The sequence below is a fragment of the Hypomesus transpacificus genome, chromosome 10 (assembly GCF_021917145.1).
Source record: "Hypomesus transpacificus isolate Combined female chromosome 10, fHypTra1, whole genome shotgun sequence".
Classification (NCBI taxonomy): domain Eukaryota; kingdom Metazoa; phylum Chordata; class Actinopteri; order Osmeriformes; family Osmeridae; genus Hypomesus; species Hypomesus transpacificus.
The window spans coordinates 11,427,982-11,453,308 of record NC_061069.1 but is presented as its reverse complement, the minus strand read 5'-3'; the positions used below and the strand labels follow the sequence as shown (position 1 = coordinate 11,453,308).

Genomic DNA, 25,327 nt, shown 5'->3' with positions numbered 1-25,327 from the left:
GTATCAAGAGTTTTTTTAATGAGATACCAACTCATTGTGTCACCCTGTAGATTGCTGTGTCACATGGATCAAAGAAGCCACACTTCTTAGGGGTCTAATATATGTTATTGGTTCAATTCATTTTCATTATAATATCCCCTCATCCAGGTCTGGACTGAGACTGAAAAACGTCCTGGGACTTTGAAACGCAGACCGGCTCACGTCCGTGTATTATAATCATTTATTTTTTTGCTTTATGCCGCGGGTGTTTGACCGTCCGTTCTGGAAATCTCCCGATGAGCAGTCCGACCCTGCCCTCATCCAGTGGCTGGTGTATCATGTCTTTGATAGTAGATCTACCTCTAGTTAGTAGGCTTGAGAGAATGCTTGTTTAAATCAGTCTTACTCGTTCCATTAATGTAGGACATGGCCTTGGATTTAACCAGACTTGAGGCTTGACTTAATCTGGTCCATGACACTTCAAATCTCCTCAAACACGAGCAAGCTGTAGTAGAGAGGCAGAAAAACACAGGAGACTGGCCGCAGTGCCCGCATAAAAACCAACACGCCAACGTCGAGTCCAAACCCAGAGAAGGAGACACGTGACACACATATCCCACACGCTGTCTTCACACACACATGAGTTCACACGCTTGTGCTCTAAAACACACATAAATACATGTCTGTCCTTAAGCCCTCTTATACAGGCGGACAGGCGGGCATGCATGTGCATAAGTGTGGGTATGAGGGGAGTGGGTAGGAAGGGCTGTAGACCATTAAGAGGGTAGAGGCTGGAGGGCAGAGGCTGGAGGGTAGAGGCTGGAGGGCAGAGGCTGGAGGGCAGAGGCTGGAGGGCAGAGGCTGGAGGGCAGAGGCTGGAGGGCAGAGGCTGGAGGCTTGTCAGGCACGCACATCCAGGGAGATGAGCCAAGAGCCCTTTCTTTCCCCCACACCGGTCACCCGACAATAGGCAGCTGGAAGACAGATAACTGCTTAACCTCAAACCAGAAACCATAGCTGATTTCTCATTAAAGGTTAAGATGATCATCGCTTTTTCACCGGTGCCTAGAGAATCGTTTTATCTCATTTGAGTCTCACCCTGTCAAATTCGTCCTTCATTTTTGAAAGTTACTCAACTGCAACATTATCTAATTTCAGTTTTTATTGATGTATGGGCCAGCCAGTAATTTGAGTTTAAGTGATGCAGGTTGGTGCTTCTGTCTGGCGTTTTAATGCATTTCCTGGCTGCCACTGTGTTTTATAAAGCGCTACAGTAGCAGGCGCTTATGGCACACAGCTGTTGTAAGGGAGACGCAACAAGGTAGACGTATTTTGGAGCTAAAGTGTCCAGGACAACTGACCTATTGTGACCCTGAAGACAAATCACTACTTAACCACTGCAAACACACAGATCAGTTCCACATGAGGAACAGTTTTGAGAGTAAATGTGTCTTTAGCTATCTAAAGGCAACACACACACAGCACCACAACACAAACAAACACACACAGCCCACCTGGTCCACTTACCCAGGAGACGTTTTTGTTCTTGGATGTTTTGGACATGGCTACACGGAGGACATGAGCGAGCCCTTGTCCCTGTCCGGGTCCTTTGAGCTCTGCAGCGGCCTGACATGCAGACAGAGAGCCTCCTCTCCTAACATCCAGCTGGGCATCAGGGCTTTGATTTGACTTCTTCCAACAACATCCTGAGCCAAGAACTCCAAAGATAAGTCTTACATCTGCCTGGAATGTGGTCAGCCAATCACACCGGACTAAACATAGTCAGAAATAGCCCAGAGGAGGAGGAAGAGGTGTGGGAGGAAGAAGGGAAAAAAAGTGATGTATTCCGGAGGATGGCCAGCCAGTTTTGCTGTAGGGTGCGGACATATTTGACGATACAGAAAGTTTTAATGTTGTTTTTTTAATCCTTACTTTCTTCCTTCATTTTCTTCCTTCCTTTATCCCTCTGTATTTGTCAAGCCCCCCCTCATCCCACAATGATAATAAAGCTGCAAGAATCTGCAACCAAACATCTGTTTGGCCCCTCCCTTTCCTCAGCACTGGTGGTTGGTGCTGGTCTCATGCCCAATGCTGGCCCCTTCACTGGAAAAGGATATATTTGAGAAGGATGGAGGGGAGGACAGGAGAGGAGATGGAGGTCGAGACAATAAGACAGGGACAGAGAGAGAGAGAGAGAGAGAGAGAGAGAGAGAGAGAGAGAGAGAGAGAGAGAGAGAGAGAGAGAGAGTTGGCTGGTAAAAGTACTGTAGGTAAGACTGGGGGTTATAGTTCCAGTGACTACCTGCTATAAAATAGGACTCAATACACAGGGAACGTGGTTATCTGTGTACACACAACACTGGAATCCAGAACATCGTACCATTCTCATCCATCATCCATCCTAACGTTTTCTAAATGCCTGAACAGGATGCCTGTGGATATAAGAACATTAAAACATATTAATTATTGCACCATAAATATATCTTCAGCGTTATGAGAGCAGCTGCTCAGAGGGTGATCATCGTTATACTGTGAGACAGGGTGTCTCAATACTCAGCAAATGTCCTTGTTTTCATTACCTTATCGTCTCTATTTTATGACGCTGACAGATCGAAGCAATGTAGTAACGTGTCCACTAGGAATCGCGTTCCACCACTCTCAGAAGCGTCAGGACAAATAAAAGAAAGTCGACCAGGAAAGTAAGTAATGTTAAACTTGCAAGGCGACTGCGGCAAATAATGTTGTGCAATGATGCACGTGTAGACAACCCTACGGCCAGTTAGACTGTGTGGAAGTTTTCTGATTTACATAATGGCGCTAACTGGAGTAAAGGGGACATTCAGGGCATCGTCCTTCACCTGTTGGCAGCTGCACTCTAGAAAAACTGGCAATCTCAGCACCACTATAAAAAAGTTTGAAAAGAGTAGACTGCCTCGGCGTACATTCTAGAGCCAGATAAGCACTTCATGTAATTCACATCTATTTTCTAGCCAGCAAGGAAGAAGAAACATGGGCACATGCTCATGTTAGTAGTGACATCCTTTGAATGTCTCTTTTTAACAGCTTGATTGGTTACATTTGTATATCGTTCCTGTTTATGTGTCCTGTTGATTTCTTTTGGTTAATGGTTGGGTAGCGAAGTTGAACTTTCCTTTGGATTTTTGAGGTGAGTTTAAGGGTGTAAGGGTTAGCCTGCAAACAGGAGGGTCCAATAAAATGGAGTTGTGACATTGACAGATTCACAGATTCACAGATTCAGTTTTTATTTGTAAACCTGTATAACTGCATGCTCTTATGGGTCTTCCCTTTTGGCACTTGTTTAGTTTTCCACAATGTATGCTTCATGTTTTGGCTGCTTGCAATGTTGGGACTACCTCGTTGTTATGATCAGTGACCTATGCTCTTTTGTATAGCTCTCTCTTGGAAGTCGCTTTGGATAAAAGCGTCTGCTAAATGCATAAATGCAAATGTAAATGTAAGCGTAGCTTAGCTTTGACTCTTTAGAAATGACCGCAAACCAGACACACTTTAATTTACAGTATATTGGAGACAGCTATTGCAGGAATGTACAGTGCATCTGTCAGTTGGTTTGTTGTCATCTTGCACACCAAAATTCCATTATTCACACATTTAATGGCTATAGCAACATTTTGATGAGTCATTATTTTTTGCACAAGCTCTGGGCTTTTGAGTTATAAGTCTCTGTCTAGGTTGTGGTGTAAACTGGCACACACACACACACACACACACACAAACAAACAAACAATAATGTGCAAATCTTCAAGGCAGGCGGTGCAACAAAAGCCCTTTCAGTGTCGCCTGTGACAATAAGCCCTCTTAGCGCATGACAGTTAAGACAGCGTTTTCTGCAGTCAGTACTCAGATGTATTACGGTGACTCTGTAGTGTCAGGTTCAACAAGATTTAGTAGAGGTTAGGAAAAAAGAAATAGAGAGCGAGAGAACAAGAAAGACAAATGAGAAGAAAAAAAAGATGAAGAAGATGTGAGACAAGAGGGAGGAACGGAGATGGAAGAGAGAAAGATAAAGAGAGAGAAAGGCAAATAAAGGGAGTCACTCCATCTTCTGATCATGCTGACTGCCCCTGGTAGGACGATGAAACCTGTTCCGTAATGAGATAACTGTCCTCTCAGACAGCTTCCTAAGGTCAAACTCAGAGCCAGAACCACAACCCTGGGATAAGTATGACCCATAGTCTCCTTGTCTTTTCACCAGAAAATAAGTGCTACGGTTGTTTCCATTTACTGAAACTATACCTGAGGGAGTCTAAACCAGACAACGTCATTTTATAGCCAACAGAATTTCAACAGAAAAGAAAGGCTGTCGAACACAACTCCATCTGCTTCACTGTAGTTGCCTAATAAAGCGCAGTCCTGTAAAATCAATACTGAGTGCTGTTAAACACGGGAGTTGTCAGTTCCGTTGTAGCACTGCACACTAGACAATCAGTCAGACTATTTAAACCAGTCGGCTGCTATTCAGTGTGTGTTTGAGTAATTCACCAGCAGATAACAGGTTGTCCACAGGACAGACACACCAGTTACAGAGGGAGATGAAATCCTACAGGTCTCAGACTGCGGTGGTCACGTACTGTACAGTGCAGCATGGAATCATTGACCGAACGACATACTTTCCACTGCTGTCTAATGCTATGTTCAACATAATATTATTGATGAAGTGGGTCACAATGTGTGTTCTCAGGGTTAATTAAACATTGTGAGTGAATACACATGATCTCTTCCCAGTCTTGATTCCATGGTGTACCTTGTGTCAGCCCCTCTCGCATCCACAACTACAGCACCTGCATCTTTCAGTTTTCTGCCACTGACAAATCCACTGTTGCTATGGGACCAAACACATCAAAAGGGTGGTAACTTACGTAGGTGGACTGCACTCTCCTGCACTGTCCCAGCCCACAGCAATACATCAAGACATCTGGGGGGTCCGGAGGACAGGACGGTCCACCTGCTGGAGAGCTCGATCTCTCGCAGCACTTTTCCGGATCTTTCTCTCTTCAGCCCTGACGCAGTGGATTACGGTGGATCCCTCATGGCGCGGGTGATCTACTAGATCCCCAGGTCCGCTACCTCCCCCCCCCCCCCGCCGGATCGACCGGATCTACCACGGGATCCCAGGGACAGTTGTGTTGCTGAGAAGATTCACCGGATCTTCTGCGACTTGGGGTGGTCCATCGATGCTGGTCTTGCTGGAGGTTCTTGGCAGAGAGGGAGAGATCAGGGATCCTTTACGGAAGTTGTGTCCCTGGATGGGTTCCTTTTCCTCGGAGTGAGACAGCTTTCCTCAAAGCAGCAGGTGATTCTGAAACGAGTCCCGACTCTTTCGAATAAATCCTCTGTTGTGCGAGGAGCCCAATCCTATTTCGCGTTCATCCCAAATTGCGGAGTGTCTGTTCAGATGTTCAGACAGCGTTGTCGAGTGTGTGTGTGTGTGTTCACTTCACCCCTGTGGAGAACTTCATTTCATTTCCCCTCCCGTATTTATTTACAATCCACCCCCCCCACCTCGTTCTCTCTCTCCCTCTCAGCCCCACCCACCCTGCCTCCTTCCCCTGTAGCCCCCCCCCCCTCTACCCACACCCCCTCACCAGTAACCCCCCCAATGTGAGGACAACACACACATTGAATGGCATTGTCCTCTTTGTCTCTCCCGCTTCCCTCTTTCCAATCACAGTTGCCGATTTGCGATTTCCACATCTGTCCCCCTGTCAGTTACTCTGAAGCCTGGTCTGGGTGCTGAAATTTGGGGAACGTGTATGCTCCTCTGTGCTTCTGCTTCCACCTCCTTCTCCTCTGTAGCTCCTCCTAATCTGTCTCTCTCTCTCGACTTAGCACACTCGCTTCCTTACATCCTTCTCTAGGGTCCTCTCTCTCTCTTTCTCTCTTTCTCTCTCTCTCTAGTCAGGGGCGTTCCTGCTTACCTGAGTTCCTCTCTTTCCCTTCTGTGGTGACCGTGACACGTGTGTGAGTTTCGTGTGTTTCGCTGGCGCGCCGTGCGAGCGCGACTGTGTGCGTGCGTGTTTAGAGGCTGCAGCCCAGGGATGCTGCTGCTCTCTCTCTCTCTGTTGCCATGCTCGAGCAGGTAGCATTCCGCTAGCGCAGGAGACACACCGCCTGAATTCAAATGTGCCTCCAGCTCCACCAATTTGCAATGCCCGCCCCCCCCCCCTCCCTGCTTCCCCCTCCCACCCGCCTCCTTTCCCTGCCCTTTCTTTTTCTTTTATCTCTATCTTTGCCCACAATCTTTTCTCTAATTCCTCTGCATCTGCATATTTTTCTATACCTTTTTCCCATTGTCTGATTTTCTTCCATATGATATACCACCCTCCATGCGCACACAAACACACAAACACATTCACAAAAACACATTTCTATCGTACATTTTCTGATTTTCTGTATTTTTAGATAAAGAGATTACAAATAAATAAACTTCTGTAGTCAAGACTTCACTATTCATTTTCAAAGGTTTGTATGTTTCATATGAAACATTAAAAGAGAAAAGTCTCTTCCTGGATTTACATCTTTGATTGTCTTTCATGATGCGACAGTCAGTACTGCATGATTTGCCAGGTTCTTTGTTAACAGCGAACGGTGTTCAATTTGAAAGTTGACATCATCATAAAATGAACAGGAAGTTTACACTTTCTCTCAAACCTGCCCCAGCGTTCACCCTTCCCCTTCTATCTGAGACAGTGAGGACTGGTGTGTACCATCCCCTGGCAGTGAGGACTGGTGTTTACCATCCCCTAGCAGTGAGGACTGGTGTGTACCATCTCCTGTCTGCTCTGCAGTCCGGCACATCAATCAAGGAGACAAAGACCAGGTGCTCCGTGGGGCATCATTTTGTCAGACCTGTCCTGGTGGAAGACTACAAATTACACCCTAGCATCTATCTGTAACGTAACTGTGGCATCCTGCATTGACAAACACACAGCAAGGTTACTCTCACATGACTTATGTGCCCAGAGAGTCTCATAAACCATAGGTAGGAGCCTGGAGAGAAAACAACAGGGGCAAGCTAGAAAATAATCTTGGCATAGTCAGGTTGGAAATGGGAGAGATTGAAGACGGAGAAAGGCCTTCTGTTGATGTAGTAGATTGTGTGTGTGTCATTAAATGCATTAAAAAAAAATTATATTAATTTATTCCAATGCAACAATTTAAATGCCACCGAATTAGTTGGTTTTGAATTCATCTATTAAAATTTGTTTATATTAATTTATTCCATAATTTATTCCATAACAAAGATTTGTTGTTTCTGAATTTCACCATTCGAATTTGAGCAGGCAGAATTTTTTTAATTGTAATTTTTAAATTACTATTATTACTATTATTTTATTTTTTGGGGGGGGTGTCAGAATTTACTGTTTGAATTTGAGCAACCTGAATTTCTGAACCATGAACCAGAATTATTTTTTACATTGAAATAAATGAATATTTAAATTTCTTAAAATACAGTAATAACAAAAAGTGTTTGTGATAGTTGCTGCCACTTCTCAATGGTCACCCGAAAAAAGAAGAAGTAAACAAATCAAAATGAAGTAACAATAAATAAAAAACGTACAAAAAAATCGATGAGATGAAAAATCTCATGTAACACATTACATACAGTATGTTAATAATAAGGGATATGCACTTTTTATGATAATTAACACATTTGTATTGTCATGTTCTGAAGCTACTGTCTGGGGAATCAATATGGCCAACTATCAGCATGTCCCATGAACACTGTCCACAAAAGACCTAAAAAGTTTGATCTCCAGTACATGGAACCTCAGAACATGCTTTCCCTCCCAAATAACTTCAGCTTCGTCAAAAAAATGAAATAAATATACGCGAGACACACCATCAGATTCTTCACAGGATACAGCACAGGTGTCACGTAACCAAACACAACAATCAGAGCAATCCGGACGACAAGGAAAGGGAAGTCCTGTGTGACAAACCCGGCCGAGGACAGCAAGGCATTGTGGGGCGTGATGACCAGTCTCAGCGTGGACAGGTAAACCAGGATGTAGACGGGGAACACCCAGCCAGAAAAGAAGACGGCAGGCTCCCCCGCCACGCGCAGCATCTCCACCGTGTCCATCCAGAACAGGAAGCTGTCCACGACGACCTCCGACCTCGTGTCCCGCGCCCACAGGAAGCGGAGCGGGCCGGAGGGCGAGCGTGAAGAAGGGTACAGGTAAGCGGCGCTGGTAGGTCGTGAGCTGGTTGCTGACGGGCTATACTGGTCCCGGTCGCCCCATCGCTCTGTGGCGGTCCCGTTCCTGTTGTCGGGTTGGGACGCGGAACCGTTCTGGCCTCTGTCAGAGTACAGCTGGCCCGTCACCGTGCTGACCTGCTCCAGGTGGGTGAGGACCGGGCCGGGGATGTCAAGGTCAAACTCGAGGCTGTCCGCTGGCAAGAACGAAAGGACAAATCTAAATCAGCATGAGCATCACTACTAGGTTATCGCCAGCGGTGTGTCCAGACATTTTTGATAGGGGTGGCACCAGGGGTGGCCCGCCTCTGACTGGGCATATAGCCCATCATATATTGGGGTGGCCAATCAGATTTCAGGGGTGGCCCGTGCCACCCTAGGCCACCCCCTGAACACGCCCCTGGTTATCGCAAAACCAAATCTAATTGATTTAGTCCCAATTGATTTTAAAGGGAGAGTCCACTAAGGGCGTGCAGTCGTTTTGTAACAAGTGGCAGGACTTACAAAAGCAGAGCTGGAAGTTGATACGGTTTCGACAGTGTTACCTTTGCCGGTGAGTCGACAGGGTCGAATCCTTTCTATGATGTCCACACAGATGAGAGACAGGAACACAAGTGAGACAGGAAGCTCGGTGAGAGTGTCATACTTTAGTCCCCGGTCCACCTGCACCTGCAGTGACAGAGAAGAGGGACTCTGGGATACATTTCGAAACAGGAGAAGGTAAAATTAAACAGTTCTTCTCTTCTAGGGGAAATGAAAGTCTTCTTTTGGCCTTGAAGTGAAACCAAGTACATTTGAAATGTACTAATATGTAACACGGTCATTATGTTATGAAAGCCATAAGCCATTTTTAAATGTGAATGAATCTCCATTAACTCCAGATTGAGAAAATTGTGTTGAAACATATCAGATGTATTTTGCGACTAAGGTTTTAGTGATAAATCATTATCAGGTATGTCATACTTTAAAGAAAAAATCATAATTTCACATAATTGACCATTTACTTAAATGAACAGTTGCCTCTCCAGTGTAGATGTGACTGAGGTCTGGGTTAATGGCCAACAAGTTTTGTTCAAGGCTAGTTACTGAGTATCTAAGGTTTCACCCTTGTCATAGTCCTGTGACCAAAAGTATTTCCTTGCTTTCCTTATTGTTTTGTGGTACTATGTCACAATTCTCACATAAGTGGTTTAGTAATTCAGCATATACCAAAGTTTTTCTCTTGATGAAATAACATGAAATTGCGTATAGTGCGGCTTCAGATTAGGAGCAACCGACTGATGATACTGTACCTTGGAGCTGGCTATTATGATCGCAAAACATGGTAATGTAGCCAACAGTACATAGGCCAATGTTGTTGGTCTCCTGAAGAAGAAAAAAACATGAATTTTAGCTTCTATTCATCTTCCTAGTGGGCTACCTCCATATTTACAGACCACCTCACCTCACCCTCCATCAAGGCTCTTACTCAGTCAGTACTTCGTGTCCCACACGCCCAAACTCACCACTGTGTGATCTCCGTGATGAACCTGCGTTGCTTGATGATGAGGTACTTGAGAGGGACCCACACCAGCAGAGTGACTGAGGTCACGTAGGCGATGGACGCCGCCACCACCAGCCAGTAGGCCGTCAGATCCCCCCCTCTCACGTGACGCATTAGTGCCGCGAACCGCTCCATGACAACAAACACAGGCACGCTCAGCGCCGCGAACTGCAGCACCTCGTAGAGGACGAGTTTGATGGTCCGACCCCGGAGCATTCTGAAATCCTTCAGGGTACAGTGTCACGGTGAGTCTTCAGGCCCGATGTCGTCTACTGGAATGCTGCATCTCCCAAGGGAACTAGTGACCCTTCCTATGGACTCTGCACACTCGCTATGCTTAGTCTGCACAGGGATTCCTAAAGCTTTTACTGCCAAGGCAATGAGGCAGTTTACCTTTTATTGAGTCACAAAAAGCACAATATTGTCCTCCGTAGAAGAGTAGTTGTACGTTGAGCCTTGGACTGGTCAGTTGACTCGTTTGTAATGAGTGAGGATACTGAACTGGCAGTTATTTATAGTGTTAGTTTTAAGGGGTTAGATTTACTTGAGGTTATGCAGGAGGAAAAACATGTTTGGAGCTTACGGTATTTACAATGGTAACAGCTTTACCTAGTGGTACACTCATCAACGTGGTCGAACAGAATTAAAACTGAATTATGTACATTTGGCCTAGTTTTATTGTGAATACCAATTAATAAGTAATGGTTAAAAGAGATAAATACAAACAGCAGGGTACACTGAACAGAACTTTTACAACAACATTTAAAAAGTAAAAGTTAAAAAACAGGCATCTCTTTACTGTACATTAAAGTAGCATCCGGGCATCATCTCCATCCATCTTGCGGTGCAAATAATTGGCGTGGTTGTCATGACAACTGGCTCATTGACCCGAGGTTCCCCCTCCTCCTGCTATGTCACCCTTATAACACTGCAGTTGACCCATAGATCAGCTCCTGACAGGATCTAGTCAACAATCTGAAACCTTAACGATCCGATCAGCATAACCCGCATTTTGAAACATACTCACTTCCCACGGGCGCACTGTCATTCAAGCCCCGTCTCACCCAGCAAGAGAGGTTGCGTTGCAAATCAAAATGTCTACAATGTCTCGACATCACACACCAGAGTCCTGCGTCGCCCAGAACCACTAGTGCTGGACATCAGCGTGAAAAGGACTTCTTAAAAATTGCTTCATTAACTGTAATAAATATTCATTAGCGTTGAAAGTTATGTGTTTGCCTGAAAGGGTTTTGAGAGAAACAATAAAATAATGGGAGGGAGACATCAATTCCCACAATGCCATTTGATTCTTCTCTACCATATAACAGCAGCTCCTGGATATTAAGTTTCAAAGAGAAGAACACTCCTGTGTACAATTTAAATATACAACTAAATCAGGCAGAATATTACATAATACTTACTTTTTTGTCAATATTACATATTTCTTAATGTGCTGTGCATTTAAAATAACAATAAATCAACAAATATAAATTAAAATGCTATACAATAAGAGACAAACTCTCCCCCCCCCCAAAATAAACTCATTTTAACACTGACTTAAGATATGCTTCAGAAACTTCAGGAGCATTTGAACGGCCAGCCTAACATCACCATGACAACGGTAGTGTTTGATAGTATTCCAAAACTAAAAAGAAAAACATGCCCAGATATAGTGCTGCCTTCTTTAGTTTATCATTAGCTTTAATTTGACCAGGGGCCTCATCCCAGTGCGCAGGTATTCTCATTATCGTTTCTATTGACCCTTTCTTCTTTCCAACGCCCACACCTGGCTTAACGTTTCAGATGCTGGTCCAGGTGAGTGTTTGGTAGTGCGGCGCCAGAGTGAGAGGGTCTCTATCGTGTAACACTTGGAGACAGGGCTGCCTTTCACCTCAGGTGGAGGAAGAATTTGCCTTCCTCCACCTGAGGAACGAGCCGTGACAACAGTGTGACGACCCTCCCTCCTGGTCACCCATGCTGCGCCTGCCTCACGCTTCCCTGTCAATCAAGAGCACACTAAGGCAGGAAGGTGGGAGACTTAAGACCATTTAAACAAAGAATCTGTTTCAGCTAAACCCTGCAGGCCCTCTACTGTCAAACACTAGACCACAAGGACGTTAGTGGGCCTCACTAACAGTACAGTACAGTATTTACAACGTGTGCATGCTCCAGTTCTTCAGTTCTCTTCTTCGGAAAGTGGCTTCAGTCTTCAGTACTTCTAAAACAACGCGACAGTTGCGCCGAATGACGCGATGTAATGTCTTCAGCTTCACTCAACAAAAGTAGTGTCCTTTAGTGAAGAAAAAAAAAACTACCAAGAATGAAATGTGTGAGAGGCGGGAAACCTGTTTTTGTCTTGGCTTGGGAATGCTTGGGTATAACCAAGGGCCCTTCCATTGTTTGGGTTTAGAGTGTGTGAAGGGGACAACGTTGAATCTTGAGAACTTTGTTTGGTCTGAACCCACATTTGTGTCAATCTGTGCAGAACCTGTCGTATGTAGTATGTGTGTGTTGAATCTGTACATCCTGTGTGCATGTGTGTGTGTGGATGTGTGTAACAGTAGCTGTGTGTGGCTGTAGATGCTGTGTGTCCTGTATGTACGATGCCAACTAAGTATGTGTGTGTGTTTAGGTGTGTGTGGCCGGGTTGACCTCCAGGGGGCGCTCCTATAGCAGGGTTTTCTCTGGGTAGGGGTTCTGGTGGTTGTCTGCCAGGGGCGGGGGCAGGTTGTGGCCGGCCGGCCCGCTGTAGCTGGCCTGGCCCTGGGTCAGGCCTACGGGAACGTTGGCTGTGTTCTGGTAGGACTGGAGGTCTGCGGGTGCCATGCTGCCAGGGCCTGGACTGTAGACGGGGGGCTGGCCCATGTACATGTGGACATCACTGTGAACAGTAGGGACAGGACAGTCACTAAACACCTGGAGTGGAGCTCAAATGTATCTACCACTTTGGTTTGATCTAAAGTCAAAAGAGGATGAGGTGAAGGAATCTAATAATAATAATTATTATTATTATAGTATTTGTAATGCACTTTATATTTAGCTAAAATCTTAAAGTGCTACAGGTTAAAAACAAGAAAGGGTGCAAAAAAAATCACGTCGAACAAAAAAGAAACTTGTGTTCAAAGTTAAAGCCTTTTGTTAAAAAACAGTTATTTTGCTACAGATATGTTTATGGTTATTCCTGATTCCTACTGTAATGGTGGAAATTCCTCTCAGGGATAAATAACTCTCCAACTCTCTGTTTGTCTGTCCCTCCATCTAGCTCTGTGTGTGTGGGCCCTGTGCTCTGACCTGGGAGCAGGCTGTCCTGCCATGGGGGCTCCTCCCTGGAGCTGCTCCAGGGGCACAGCATAGCCCTGCACCGCTGGGCCACTCAGAGCATACGAGCCCCCCGCAGACTGGCCCGCGTACACCTGGGGATGCACACACACAAACACACACACCCACACACAGACACACAGACACAGCCCTCATGAGTGGAAATAACCCACAAGCACTACCCAAGAATCCCACACCAAGCTACCAGTAAAGAGTATGTGTGTCTGTTTGTGTGTCTGTGTGTGTGTGTGAGAGTGTGTGTGGTACCTGCGGGGCTGCGTTGGCAGGCTGCTGCTGCTGCTGCATGTAATACTGCTGGCTCTGGAGCTTAGCATACATGGTGTAGACAGGGTCCTCGTTCATCAGCTTGGCGTACAGAGACATGGCCTCCATCACCTTCACATTCAGGTCTGACAGCTCCGAGTGCTTCCTGGAACACGCAAACACGCATGCGGTCGGGCGAGGTAGGGCTTTATTGAGTATGTAATTAATTAGGTGTGTGTGTGTGTGTGACGTTCAACACACACAAAAGCTGACATGTTGTGGTTGTGATGCGAAAACTGTACCTGTCGATGTCCTCCAGCTTCTGGTCAATGAGGGGTCCCATCTGGTTGCAAGCACCTGGGAACACACAGGAACAACACACGTACTCTCCCAGCTACGGGGACATCACCAATTACACTGTCCTGCTCTCCCGGGGGGGGGGGGGGGGGGGGGGGGGGGGGGGCGGGAGGGCGTCACATGACTGACCTTCCAGCTGGAGGAGCTCACAGGCGTCCGATTGGTTATCTGTGGGGTCAGCACTCTGAATCATCTGCAGGAGCTGGTCCATCTTCTCCTGAGACACACAGAGTGGGGTTTGCAAGGATGGTATGTCTGCCTAGATGACTGCCTGTCTGTCTGTCTGTCTGTCTGTCTGTCTGTCTGTCTGTCAGCTAATGTGCAGACATCGGGACATGGGACTCGTGCAGGAGGCAGAACAACAGTCTGTGAGGGTACCTCATCTATGAAGGCAGGCTCAGGTTCAGGCTCTATGGTCTCCACCTGGATGTCCTCACTGAACTGGACTGTCTTCTTCTCTGTCTTCACTGTGGATGGACAAGGGGAGGGGGTGACGGGAGGTCGATCAACTGCATCGAGGATGGAGGGAGGGAAGGTGTTAGGGGTGGGTATGAGGGAAGGTGTTAGGGAGAGGGAGGGAGGGAAGGTGAGGGGAGGGTATGAGGGAAGGTGTTAGGGAGAGGGAGGGAGTGAAGGTGAGGGGAGGGTATGAGGGAAGGTGTTAGGGAGAGGGAGGGATGGATGGATGGATGGAGGGAGGAGAGGGAGAGAGGGAGGAGAGGGAATGAAGGTGTGAGGGGAGGAAGGGAAGGTGTTAGGGAGAGTGTGAGGGGAGGAAGTGAGTGAGAGAACTTACTCATCTCAGGCTCGGCAGTGAGGTCAGCAGTGACAAAGTTTGAGGGGAACAGCCCAATGCCCTGGTATGTTTCCCCCTTCCACCAGTTGGGGTCACTGTAACCAAAGCAAACACCATGAAGTCTGTTAAACCCGGGAAGAACTCTGCCCTCGGCTCTAAGAGACGTTCGAGAAGAAGGCACAGTGGGACTGAGCCAGGAAGTCTTGAGATTGGAGGGCCAATGTTTACCTGTCATCCAGGATGGTGATGATCTCGCCTGATTTGAAGGTGAGCTCGTTGTCCTCGGCGGCTTCAAAGTCGTAGATGGCGCGCACCTTCCTCCCCTCGGCCTTCTGGGAGGACAGGAGGCTGGAGGCGCTGGGGTAGAGGCTCGACAGGGCCGTGTGAGGCTGCAGCCTCTGCTCCTTCAACGACAACTCAATAGCTAGGGAGAGGGAGAGAGATGAAGAGAGAGAGAGGGTTGGAGGGAGAGAGAGAGAGAGGGTTGGAGGGAGAGAGAGAGAGAGGGTTGGAGGGAGAGAGAGAGCAAGGAAGAGAGAGAGGGTTGGAGGGAGAGAGAGGGTTGGAGGGAGAGAGAGAGGGTTGGAGGGAAAGAGAGAGAGAGAGAGAGAGAGAGAGAGAGAGAGAGAGAGAGAGAGAGAGAGAGAGAGAGAGAGAGAGAGAGAGAGAGAGAGAGAGAGAGAGAGAGAGAAAAGGGAAAGAAATGTCTCAGACATTTTTGTAAATTCCTTAATTATTCCCTGAGGATAACTAAACACTTTGAAGTTAAGTGCTTTGTGGTAATAACCACACCGCACCACCTACTTAAACTGACAATAAACGAGGTCACAGCAGAAGCATTTACCTTTGGCCAGGTCCTCTTCCTCCTTTTTGTTGGTTGAGGTGGAGGGATCTTTAGCTACTAACGCAGGGCTGGCTTTGGCCTGCTCTGCAGCCTGTTCACACATACAACCAGAGACAAAGACCATCAGAATCTCCACACAATAAACATCGCACCAAAATACTCATTTCTAGCTCACATAATTGTATTCACTTAGCAGACACTTAAATCCAAAGCGACATAAAAAACGCAGATATAGCCAGCACAGCAGATAATCAGCCATCGTAAATAGCCTGCTTTTAATGGTACTTCAGCGGTTTGACCCAGCTTCTACAGAACACGCAGGCTGTTGCGGACATGCCCATCACCGAGCCAGTCCTGGGCCGGAGCCTAGCCTGGCACACCCACCTGGGAGCCCACGGCAGGGAAGGTGACTCCCTGCTCCCTCAGGTTTTTGATCATGGCTGAGATGAGGCTGAGCTGGGGGTCGTTGCGGAAGTCCTCCGCCCACTCCACCATCAGGGCCTTCAGCTTCTCACACACTTTGGGATGACCCTGGAAAAAGCATACGCAAACACACACACACACACACTCGTAAGCTTGAGACTCCTTTTCAAACCGCCACTGCCAGCTAAGTACGAAGGTAGAAGCTATTCAAACCTTGTTTAACACATTGCTGACTTCACTGGCAAACTCTCTGGAGCACACTTCTAAATGGAAGATTTTCCCACAGTTTGAAACGCAGGCGCCCAGTAGCTGTGAGGAGTGAAATCATAACGTCAAGACAACATAGCGACTCGCGCTAGTCTGAGGTACTGCTCTGTTAGGTCCACTAACGATGTGGACAGTCCAGCTACTTACAGTCAGTGCCTGCATGGCCACATGAGGATCCTTGTGGTTCACTCTCCTCATTATCGACCGGAGACATTCTTTAGGCCTGGAAGGGGAATGAGAAATGTTCATAAAGGCCCTAGGTAGTGTATAGGGGTATACATTGCTACATGACTGAAGAGACATTACTGAAAGTCCATTAGAAAGGCATTTGCTCTGTTTTTCCGGTTGGCATTTATCAATGGGTACATTACAACCACAGTTCTGTGGAACAGACCCGGTGCGTGAGTGTCCTATCTTATCACAGATGTCCAGAATGAGGCCCCAGTCCTCGGCTGTATTCATCTCACTGGTTGCTTTCTCTGCAAAGGAGAACAGCACATTTTATATTCATTCACATCACTGACTGGCAAAGACATGACATTGATTTTATTGGATCTTTCTAATTCCATCAAGGAATATCAATGTTTTGGTGTACCGCACACACGCAGGGTTTCCATTGTGTTAGGAAGTGGTAAACACGTATTACACAAGAGAACTGCTGAAGCAAAGAGGAAGGAAACGAAACATACATGCGGTTACACACAAACCACTTCCACACCAAGCATTATGAAAAATGATACGTGATTCGTACACTAGCTAGCTTCTTATCAGGATTCGTCACATATGGAGCTACAGTGATGAGGGTCTCCAGGACAAATGTAGGCTCTATCCTAACTAACCAGCTGCTGTAACTTACGTCTTTGACTTTGAACCACATGGCATCCCTCTCAAACAACAAGACACCCGTAGCTAGCTAGCTAACGTACTGACTACAGCGAGACAGAGTCCTACACTACAGCTGCCCAGCTTGATTTTATTGGCAAGTCTGCGTATCGAAAACAGCTAGTTAGCAGGACATGCAGTAAACGTATTTAGCTAACTAGCTATAAATTGTGGTTATGGTGGTTTTATCAGCACTAGCTTGGCAAGGTACTGTAGTGGCTAAGTGTGTACTTACACTTATCTACTCCCATCAATAACAATATCTGGACATGGCAGGTGCCCGACTGCTAGCTGCCCGACTGGCAGCTTGCCAGATAACGGTGCTAGATTTTATAGCCTAAAAAATGTTAGCTTGACAGCTAAATTAGGTAACAGTCTCGCTAGCACCAGCTAGCGAACCGTTGGCAGTCAAAGTCATATTATGGGGATGGATCTCCCACAACAACAAGGACGGTTTAATAACAAATAGCTAGCAACACGACACATTGCTGACAAAACATTTTAGTGGACTTCGAACTTGTCTAGCTTACTGTCCTGGCTAGCAGGAAAATACAAACAAAGCATAACTGGTCTACTGATTAGCTAGCTAGCTAGCTAGCCAAGCTATTTGGGTAGCTACTGTACCATGATAACATAAGGCTCAACTCACCAACATCTTGCTCGAATGGATTAGACGTGAAAAGAGGCATTGCCGAAATGTTGACTGTCACCGAGTCCGCCTAGTTTTTTCTCTTCTGTGAAGTTACCTTTATGTCAGCACCTATTGAGTGAATAAAAATACATAGTATAAGAGACTGGAGTGTAAGCAGCGTTGGCTGAGTCTAGACTACACAGTCACTCCTTGATCAGACGGCTGAGCATTCTGGGTAATCAGGATAAAGGCACTGGCTAGTTCATCACTTGTAATGATGTAGGCTAATCAAAATTAAAGTCTGGAAAAGTCTCATTTACTGTCTCGTAGCTAATGAATTGTGTACGTATAGTATACAGTATTACAAATAAAGCCTACTAAATAAAAACTATTGAAATCTAAATAAAAATGTTTACAGTAACTTACTCTCTTCAGTCATCTGATAGGGCGCTAACCTGTCATCGGCTGAGAATCACATGACATACTGTTATATAGCTCGCCTACTCATCACTTCTCCACAACTCTGTAACATTGGCGCCTCATTAAATGTTTCAGTCCAGTCAGGAGTTTGAGGATAGCCGTCATGGCATAGTGGAAGGTGGACCATAAAGGTTACGTATAACATGAATAAACAGGACATTTGCGAAACCAGCAATAGTCTAAAACATGGCTTTGAATAAACAGTTAAAAACAGCACTAGTTGGTTCCATGAGGTCCCGTTGTGTCCATCTCCATTCAGATATTTCCCTTCAGATAATATTATCAGATACAGAGAAAGATCAGTAGGCTACACCAGTTTGTGTTTCCAATTTCTTTTTAATTGTATACAAATCAGTGTGAGAGATGATTCATTAGTGACTTATTCAAATCAAACTGCCTTCATTGGAGAATGTGACGTTGAAGAGGCTAAAATTGGGCGTAGGAAGTTTTTACTCAGCAGCAACTGTACGGTATGGGTATCCAGGGTTAAATCATACATATGTTCCTTAGATAGCAATTGATTAAAGCTATGTAAAATAGAAATATAACATTTGTACATATTTGGCTTAACATTGGACAGAACATTTCATGAGGTTATATGCTTTACCAGTACAGTTCAACTATATCAAGCTTCTTGTTGGCAGTCTCAGGCCTAAGAACTTATTTTGCACTAGACAGCAGCATTGCTAACATTGAACATGAGTTCTCAAATAAAGATTTTTCACATTGATAATCTTTTAGATTTCAACATAGATATGATGAAAATGTACAGTAGTTTAATTTTCTTAAAACATACCAAAAAGAAGGTTATTGTTGCAACAAACTGTAATGTTCCTAATGACTAATTTCAAACAACGAACATTTTTGCTTTGTTTTCCAATATTGTAACAAAATGATATACAAGATTATTTTCTCAGATTTTCTGAATATATTGTGAAAAGTATTTACATATAGCTATACAAGAACAACGGCACCAAAAGTTTCCAACTGAGATTGCGTGTGAGTGTCCTGTAAATTATTTTGTTCTTGTGACGGCACTTCACTCTGTGTGGGGTTTGGGATTTCTGTCGGCCTGCAAGACTACAACAAATGATGGCCAAGTCTAGGCTTTGGTCCCAACTGGAACTGTTGTCCCAAATGACGTCTCAAAGAGTCCTGGGGTAATAGCCCATATCCTTCATCATCTCATCCTTTCTTCTCCCAACAATGGCTGCTATAAAACTGGCACTGTAACTGTACAGAACAAGAGAACACACAAAACACAATTTATATCAAAGTCAGACAAACAGTTGGTCATAAAGACAAATCCATAATCGAGACCGAAGAAAGATGTGCACTTCATGAAAACCTAGGTTGTTACTTACTCTCTGAGCTGCGTTCACAGATGACGCCAATGCGGTCAGTGCAGTAGAAGTCGTTCCACTTGGCTTCGTAAATGAGGCCGGCACAGTCCTCTCCCTGCTCGTGGCCGTGAGACCAGTTGTCAGGCTGGCCTGGCTTCCACTTCCTATAAGGCCGTAAATAGTTTAAACAATGAACATGTTTGTCAACATTCATGGAAAGTAACACGATTTTCTACAGTTTCTCAGTGTGAGGGCCTCTTAGATTAACAAATGGTTTACTCTCCAGAAAATATTGATTGATTGAATTGATTGATCATCTGTTTGTTGATTGAACAACTCACGTAAATGTAGGCAGAGTTCCATCAACCCATTTCCACACGTTCTCTTCATCTTTGTCTGTCAGGCCCAGCCAGAAGTAACCCTTTCCTTTTATCCCTGTCCTCAACCATTCCTGGGGTGAAGGAGGACATTATTTGATCAGAACAACACACAGTATGAAAATGTGTGTATTTATATCCTATATATAGTATATATCACACATGTCATATCATATATGTATAGGTTTACTGGTCTATAGCTTTTTGTTTCTTGAGAAACCAAAGTGCAGTAATCGGTTAGGTTAGTAATAGTCTACCTGCTCTTCCTCGTTGTTTACTATGACCATAGAGGATGTCCAGTTAAGACAGAACTCCTGCGCCTCTTCGAAATTGAGCCGCTCTCCATCAGAGATGTAGTAACAACGATCTCCAAAACCCCGCCACTTAGAATGACAGCCTGAAATACAAACGACCACAACTCTCACTAGTCACGCATGACATACTGTATAAAAGTGTGTGATGTAACCCAGATCTTTTTTTCCAGCTCATGTTCGTGACTCACCAAATGCGGTGGTGGGGGGTGCAGTTGTCTGAACCTGTTTAGACTCGGTGGGCATCGGTTCTGGAGGGGGAACAGGGATTGGCACCACCTGACCATTGAGTCCTGGTAACCCTGGAGGACCAGGGGGGCCAACGGGGCCAACAAGCCCACGAGGACCCTCAATGCCCGGGACCCCAGCTAGCCCCCTGGGCCCCTGAGGCCCCTGTGCTCCCTGAGGTCCAGGCTGACCATCTCTGCCTATGAGCCCCGAAGCTCCAGGCTCTCCCTTATCTCCAGGGGTCCCTGCCCGACCCCCTGAGCCCCTGGACCCTTTGGCACCGGGGACTCCCCGAGCACCTGGTACACCCTTCATCCCTGGGACCCCTGGAGGTCCTGCAGAACCTTTCTCTCCCTTAGGTCCCGGCACCCCTGCGATCCCCTTATCTCCTCTTTCGCCCTTCTGACCCTGTTGACCCACCGGGCCCTGTGGGCCCTTGTCTCCTCTGATGCCTCTCGGACCAGGGGGACCTGAAACACAAACAGTTATTTACATAGCACCGGTCTGAATCACGTATTTTTTTACTAAATTGATAAAATCATTCCCAAGCATCTCTTTACAATACAATAATTTGCCAGTATGAGTGACGTATTTGTTGAGCTCTGCAGTACATGCAGCGTGAGAGTATTTAAGGTTGGCTCCCCCCCCCCCCCCCATGTCCCTTGTGCTCACCCTGTAAGATGGTGAAGTTAGTGATGATCTGCGAGTGTTTACTATCCACCAGCTTCATCTCCTCCATGACCACAGAGAGGCTGCTGACCTCCTTGTCCAGCCTGGCTGTCAGCTCATCCTGCTGGGCCCTGATGTCAGCGCTGTCTGCCCTGGCCTCCGCCACGCTCCCGTTCAGCCCCAGCAGTAGGTCCGAGTGGTGGGTCACCGTCTCGGCGCACGACCGCAGGCCGTTCAGGTCCGAGCTGATGGCACCGAGCAGCTGCGTGGCGAAGCTCACGTTCCCCGTCACCTGGTCCATGTGACCCTCTTGGCGGTCGAGACGCGCCTCCGCCTCGTCGAACCGGCTCGAGGTGGCGTTGTCATGGTCCCGCTGGCGGTCCATCAGCACGCGGAGGCTCTGGTCGTGGTTCTCGGTCAGCGCCGAGGCGTTCTGGGTCTGCCCCGCTAACGAGTTGAGCTGGGAGCCCATGTCTTCCAGGGCCTCCCCGTTGGCCCGCGCCAGCGCCGAGTTGTTGGCGGTTAGGACCTGGAGGTTCTGTACCTTCTCCCTCAGCCAGTCGCTGTCGGCCCGGCTCTGCCGGGCAGTCTGCTGCAGGCCCTGGTAGTCATTCTTCAGCTTCTGCACCGCCTGGCTGGCGTCCTCCACCGTCCTCTGGAGGGCGCTGAGGAGGCTCCGCTGCTGGGCCTGGGTGAAGTTCAGGGCGCTGATGCTAAGCTGGGCCTGGCCCTGCTCTTTCACCTGCTTCTGGAGCTCAGTCTGAAGCCTGGCCGTGTCCGACTGTAAGCCATCTATCTGGCCTCCGTACAAGGCTAAGGTTTGGTTGACCCCCCTCAGGGAGGCCGCGTTACCATCCAGCACGCTCTGCAAGGAGATGTGGCCGCTCTGCATGTCCTCTCCCGTCACCTGGAGCTGGTCCAGGACTGCCTGGTTGGTGGCAGCCCGCTGGGCGATGTCATTGAGCTGTCTCTGCAGCGTCTGGAGGTTTGACTTAAAGAACTGAATCTGAGTGGTCGCGTTCTCTGACTTTTCTTCTGTCTGGTCGTCTGGGAGGAGCAGGCACAATATCAAATGCACTTAATTTATGGCAAAACATTATATTTCATTAAACCACAGTGGGAGCTGTCAAATGAAGTCAACATTTATTGACAGCTATAAAGTGTAAGGGCACTAGTAATAATAACTTTTTTCCTTCAGGACTTACCAAGCTTCTTCAAGTCTGTCTCCACGGCAATGATCTTGCCTCCATAGTTCTGCATGCCTTCTGACACGTTGTCCATCCGCTGAACCACTGAAACACGTACACACACACAAACACACACACACAGACACACACAGACACACAGACACGCACACAAACACACAAAGGACAAGGTTTAAAGCCATGAGTAAAATGAACGGTACAGTATGTAATTAGAACTCATCGTCACAATGTTTCTTTCTTTCCTTTTCTTTCTATTTCCAATTCCCTATGTAGTCTGTTCTGTATATTGCAATAGAACCTATAAGGTCGGTTACCCTTAAAACCTATAAAAATATATGTACGGCTTTCAGATGAAAGCACAAAGGAAAGATGATGAAAGATGACACAGTACTCTGAGCTAACAGTGAAGCTTGCATCACAGAGGTGAACCTGATCCCCACAACCCCCTCCCCCCCCACCACCCCCCAAGCCCCCCTCTCGTCCCCCTGCCGTCCCCCATCCCAATGTGTACAGACACTCAGACGTTCACAAAGGAAATGCATGACACTTCATTTCCTCTGGAATGTGGCATGTTATACGGAGGTTGCCGTACGGGTTGGTTGCATGTGTCCTGCAGGAATGCAGCCTGTCTGTCTTCGGTTCACAGACTGATCCCTTCCTTCAATGAGTTATTACCAAATCAGTGGACGAGGTCTCTAAATGGAACTTGAGGGGTTAAGAAGGAACTAATGTCCAACGATTAAAGAGCACATAGCTATAATGAGGAATGGGTCCAGGCTAGCCCTCTCCTGCTTGTTAAAAACTGCTGGCTGGCATTTTGAACCATAGAGGGTGCTAGTGTGTCCCCATATTACTGTAACAGCTCATGGCCAGTGTCAGGTCTTGCAAAAGCAGCGGAAAAAGAATGGAGAAGAGATTATGTCAGAGCGTTATAAAACACCAAGGCGTTCATAAAGTGATCAGTATATTTTCTTGATCTAAATTGCTCTTCAGATTTCTCCTTTCCTTCCAGTCAATCACAAAGTTTGATCATTTACATTAGTCAACATGTACAGCTGCTAACAGGTTCAGAGTTCACAATGTTTTATGGCACCATCCCTCCATTTCTCTGGACAAATTCCATTTATTTTCTGTGTGTTAGTCTATGGTCTACATGTGTGTTTTTGTTATTCCTACCAGTATGGGGGTGTCCATCAAAGAAGGGGAAACACAACACAAAAACATCCAAGACACTCATTGTATCATTCCAGACATGGCTTGGATTAGCAAACACATAGAAAACACAAAGTCTCCGGACAAACAAAAACACAGGGGTCTATTTCAAAGGCCTGTTGGTCAGTATTACCCAGGGAGAGAGACTGTCAGAGGTCAGCTGAACTCCTCTCTCTTTCCCTCTGTGTCTCTATTTCAGAGTCTCTCGCTCTTTCTCCCTCCCTCTCTTTCTCTCTGCTCTCCTCTCCTCTGCCTCTCTGTGCACGGTATTATGGCCTGTGAATAATACTGCTATTCTGAGAAGGGCTTACCGGATGGTCAACTTGGTCATGAAAAGGCTGAGACGGTTACTCAACCAGGGAGGAGACAAACGCTGGCTGCTGAGGTGCTAGGCATGACTGTGCACCAAGCTACATTAGTAGGAAAACACTCTGAGATGAGCTGGAGAACTAAAGCAGGTCTTACTAGCCAAGAGAAGCTAGTGATGTTTTAAACAGCAGGCATTTGTTTCTTACTTGCAATGAAACTGAAACCTCAACACGTTTGAAACAGTGTATCAGGCCTAACAGGGAAACCAGTAGAAATGGACTGGAGATGAAACTTAAAGATACCGTATTTCTGGGAATCCAAAGCTCTGTTTTTAGATTTGAACTCGGCCTGCAGGCAGCGCTGAGTCCTAGAGGGAACACAAAGTGTTTTGGACACTTGCATCAATTTGGGAGTGAACCTGTGGTTCATGGGACAACAAATTGCTACCAAGCCATAAAATCTCCTCTGGCGTAGTTAAGTTGAGAGCCAGGGTGGTCTTTTCATGGATGCTCATCTGGGAGGCATTAGACTCCAACCATCCAAATCACCTTGGGCTCTGTTACACCAAGACCATCCTGGACTGATCTGCTGAACACTGACTGTACTGACGTTGACATTTTATTCATTTAGCAGACGCTTTTACCCAAAGCAGCATACAAATAGTGCATAATAGTAAGTACAGCAGACAAGCAAGGATCAGAAGTGCACAGTTCTAACAGTGTTTCAGTGTTTACAGCGGAACGGTCTGTATTTTACCAGAGAACATAGTAGGCTATGCAGTTTTTTGACGAGTTTGATCATTTAATTCCTGAAACCACATACAGCTGCCATTCCCGACCTTTTCCACTTTACGGCAAACTTGCATAGCAATATTTTAGCGGCCGCCCAATACATCCGTTCACTTAATTTGCGTTAATCACACGTTTAACAACACCCCGGGAGCTGAACAGTTTGGATCTGAATTTCACCATTCGAATTTGAGCAGCCTGGATTTTGTTTGTATTTGAATTTCTAATTTCTAACTAACATAGCTGTTTGCTACCTGAAGTTGTTTACTTGGCTTGTGAAATATGGGTAAGGGATGTGTGCAGAGTGAATTGAAGTGGGCGTATGCAAGTTAAGGTGGAAATGTTGTTATATATAATATATATATATAATATATATTGGCGTTTCGGTCATATGGTCAATTCGGTCAATACATATTATGTATTCATTTTTCATACTTTATTTTCATACAAATTGGTTTGGTGACCCGCCTGTATTACCCTAGCGCACCACTAGCCGGCCATGGCCCACAGGTTGGGAATCGCTGACATACAGCATATTCCATTTGTATGGCTGTATTAGAGATGTTTGTGCTAGCGAATCTACAAAAATACATTCCGTAGCAGTAGAAATAATATTTGGAAATGTTTCATGTGTCTGTCGGCCATGGCTGCCTTCTGTCAAACAACAGTAGATGAGTACACTACTATACTGTATAAGGCCTGAGTTGTAAAGCATGTTTTGCTGTTCCCAAATGTTTAATTTCTGAAAATGTCAACTGAATATTGAGAAACAGACTCTTCACACAAGACTTCTGGCTTCTATCCTATAAGAAACTAGCAGATATTAAACTGCTCAGAGAAGAGGAGAGACAGAGAGAGAGAG

At 46.1% G+C, this 25,327-nt stretch overlaps 2 protein-coding genes across 2 annotated transcripts in view; both read right to left on the bottom strand.

Moving 5' to 3' along the window:
* Positions 1–7,493: 7,493 nt before the first annotated feature.
* Positions 7,494–10,329, bottom strand: tmem236 (transmembrane protein 236). Its single transcript, XM_047027313.1, has 4 exons — positions 9,724–10,329; positions 9,511–9,583; positions 8,764–8,887; positions 7,494–8,415 (listed from the first exon to the last, which is right to left on the bottom strand). The coding sequence occupies exons 1-4, from the start codon at positions 9,975–9,977 to the stop codon at positions 7,790–7,792; spliced, it is 1,077 nt and encodes a 358-aa protein (XP_046883269.1). The 5' UTR covers positions 9,978–10,329; the 3' UTR covers positions 7,494–7,789.
* An 86-nt stretch (positions 10,330–10,415) lies between these two features.
* Positions 10,416–25,327, bottom strand: part of LOC124472464 (collectin-12-like) — a 30,045-nt gene continuing 15,133 nt past the window's right edge. The window contains 20 exon segments of the mRNA XM_047027314.1: positions 10,416–12,642; positions 13,053–13,174; positions 13,347–13,509; positions 13,646–13,700; positions 13,830–13,917; positions 14,079–14,167; positions 14,497–14,591; positions 14,725–14,920; positions 15,341–15,431; positions 15,725–15,871; positions 15,977–16,072; positions 16,178–16,253; positions 16,425–16,509; positions 17,562–17,641; positions 19,447–19,530; positions 19,708–19,817; positions 20,001–20,140; positions 20,246–20,752; positions 20,955–21,998; positions 22,157–22,243. Of these exon segments, the coding sequence (XP_046883270.1) occupies positions 12,429–12,642; positions 13,053–13,174; positions 13,347–13,509; positions 13,646–13,700; positions 13,830–13,917; positions 14,079–14,167; positions 14,497–14,591; positions 14,725–14,920; positions 15,341–15,431; positions 15,725–15,871; positions 15,977–16,072; positions 16,178–16,253; positions 16,425–16,509; positions 17,562–17,641; positions 19,447–19,530; positions 19,708–19,817; positions 20,001–20,140; positions 20,246–20,752; positions 20,955–21,998; positions 22,157–22,243 (3,569 nt within the window). The 3' untranslated portion in view covers positions 10,416–12,428.